Source organism: Eschscholzia californica, unplaced genomic scaffold (genome assembly GCF_041429995.1).
Source record: "Eschscholzia californica isolate CP2 unplaced genomic scaffold, dmEscCali1.0.p SCAF_2, whole genome shotgun sequence".
In the NCBI taxonomy this organism is placed as follows: Eukaryota; Viridiplantae; Streptophyta; class Magnoliopsida; order Ranunculales; family Papaveraceae; genus Eschscholzia; species Eschscholzia californica.
Window position 1 is genome coordinate 53,870,431 of NW_028238309.1, and position 2,296 is coordinate 53,872,726.

Below are 2,296 nucleotides of genomic sequence, written 5' to 3' on the forward strand. Positions count from 1 at the left end.
ATACTGCAAAGCAATACCTAATTCAGCGATAGCCAGGGCGTTTTAAGTCTTCAGGACAACGAGTGACATTCGTGGCTCTGTTCCACCATCATTGTCTCTTCATCTATTGCAGGTTCATTATATTTAGTGGTCGTTTTGCTGGTTCAAAACAAAGTCCTAAGAAAGATAAGTTCTTACTTTATTATCAATTCATTGCTCAATTTGATATTTCTTTTTATTTTTTTATTTTTTTATTACTATTTTGATAACACTTACACCTTCTTGTAGTAATCTTAACTTAAAAGAGTAAGGGCTTAAATAGAGAGCCCTTTGGAAAACAAATTCAAGGGTTAATGATAAATATCTTATAAGTATAATACTAATAAACTTATTAAGAGCCATAACCACTTGTTTGAGTTAATTGGACATACATGGTGAGCATGTTATAGAGCAAGATCCATCATTTTATGGAAAGAGAAGGATCTTCTAATTAACAAGTATTCAACTGTACGAAAACATCATAATCTCGATCTCCTTACTAAACTAATCCCTAATTAACTTGTTTAATAGCACCAATGATTGTTCGATTTGTACATTTTAAATATGATTGGGAATACAACAAAGAAAGAACCCATTCAGCTAGATGTCCTAATTTTGATTATCAAGTAAACTAATATCTTCATGTTATGCATATCTCGATATAAAAACTAAGCATGTAGTTTTCTTATCCTTAATTTTCCCTTGGTGGAAATACTAATTAACCAATAAGTTCTTGTATATATATGTATATGCCCACATGAAGATAATGAAAGGAGTAGAGACCACTGATGATGAAGCAAACAAAGATGGGTTTGGTAGATGTTATCTCTTGTCTTTTGAGGGTGTTTGAAGGGCTATATCAAAATGTTAAATATGTGACAAATTTAAGTTTAAAATGGGATGATAGATAGCTATAAATACTGAATTATAATGACATTTGTAACCCATTAAGGGAACAATTAGTATTAATTAAGTAGTTATTATAATTTAATTAATCCCACCACTCCTTCCTCTCTCAAATTCTCTCCCCTCCCATGGATGTTTATAAACATAGTGGCTGGTGAGGATCATATATAGGACCTCCACTGCATTGAGAACAGAACCACACCCAAAAAGAAACCCTAAATAATCAAATATGACAGGATTTGGATCTCCTTGTGGAGCTTGCAAGTTCTTGAGGAGGAAGTGTGCTAATGGTTGTATATTTGCACCATATTTTTCCCATGAACAAGGACCTACGATCTTCGCTGCAATTCACAAGGTCTTTGGAGCAAGTAATGTTTCGAAGCTTCTTTCACATCTTCCCGTGAGAGAGCGTAGTGAAGCCGCTGTTACAATTTCATACGAAGCTCAAGCGAGGCTTCATGACCCGGTTTACGGTTGCGTCTCTCATATATTTGCACTTCAACAACAGGTTAATTGATGCTTAACAATTACTCCAAGTTGATTATAATTCATGATTCAAATAATAAATATAGTGTTTGTTATAACTATATGTATCATGACTTACCCATGTTTTTTTGGTTTCAATATTTGTAGGTTTTCAACTTACAAGCACAATTAATCTCTCTCAAGGCTCAAGCAACCCAAACCCTACCCATTAGTGGTTCTAGTTCCTCAAGCTCTCAAGAAGACAATTTCCATGGCAAGTTATTACCTTCAATTTATGACTCATCAAATGATATCCAAAGTTTGTTTCATTTACAAGAGAACCCTAAGATGACAAATCAATTTCAAAGAATTCAAACAAATAATCCTTCTGAAACCATGATATATTATGGAAATGAAATCATGGATAATAGTCCAAACCCCATAAGTGATCAGAATTACCATTCAGCCATGCTTGGAGCAAATAGCTCATTTACTACAATTGAAGACTCTTCTTCTCCTCCATTCATAAGTAGTACTACTTCTTCAGACTTCATGCAAACAGACATCAGAAAAATGGCTTACCAGAGCATCGACAACTTTCAATCGATTACGGGTAGCTTTGCTTATCTTAACTAGTAATGATCCGATTCCTTACATAAAGAAGATCATAAAATGAGTAATACTATTAGGCTATTGATGTATTATTCATTAATTTTGAAGTGCTAATAGATGTTACTAGAACCCTGCACTTTTCTTATGATCATAATATTTCTAGAAACCCTAGCTAGATAGACACTATGTGTACATTTTACATTAGTTCCTTAGATCTTGTGTATCCATGGGAGTTGTTATTAGGATAATGATGTAATATTTTCTAATAATATAAAGCTTTCTCAGTTTATGTTAA

The 2,296-nt window shown here is 33.2% G+C and overlaps 1 protein-coding gene across 1 annotated transcript; it reads left to right on the forward strand.

Moving 5' to 3' along the window:
- The first annotated feature begins 954 nt into the window (after positions 1 to 954).
- Positions 955 to 2,296, forward strand: LOC147559052 (LOB domain-containing protein 29-like). The gene is made up of 2 exons (XM_086657718.1): positions 955 to 1,432; positions 1,558 to 2,296. Exons 1-2 carry the CDS (start codon positions 1,154 to 1,156, stop codon positions 2,023 to 2,025), a joined length of 747 nt encoding a protein of 248 aa, XP_086513844.1. The 5' UTR covers positions 955 to 1,153; the 3' UTR covers positions 2,026 to 2,296.

Coding starts and splice junctions, on each gene's coding strand:
- LOC147559052 (XM_086657718.1), top strand. CDS start 1,154: ATGACAGGATTTGGATCTCCTTGTGGAGCTTGCAAGTTCTTGAGGAGG. Junction 1,433..1,557: donor TATTTGCACTTCAACAACAG/GTTAATTGATGC, acceptor CAATATTTGTAG/GTTTTCAACTTACAAGCACA.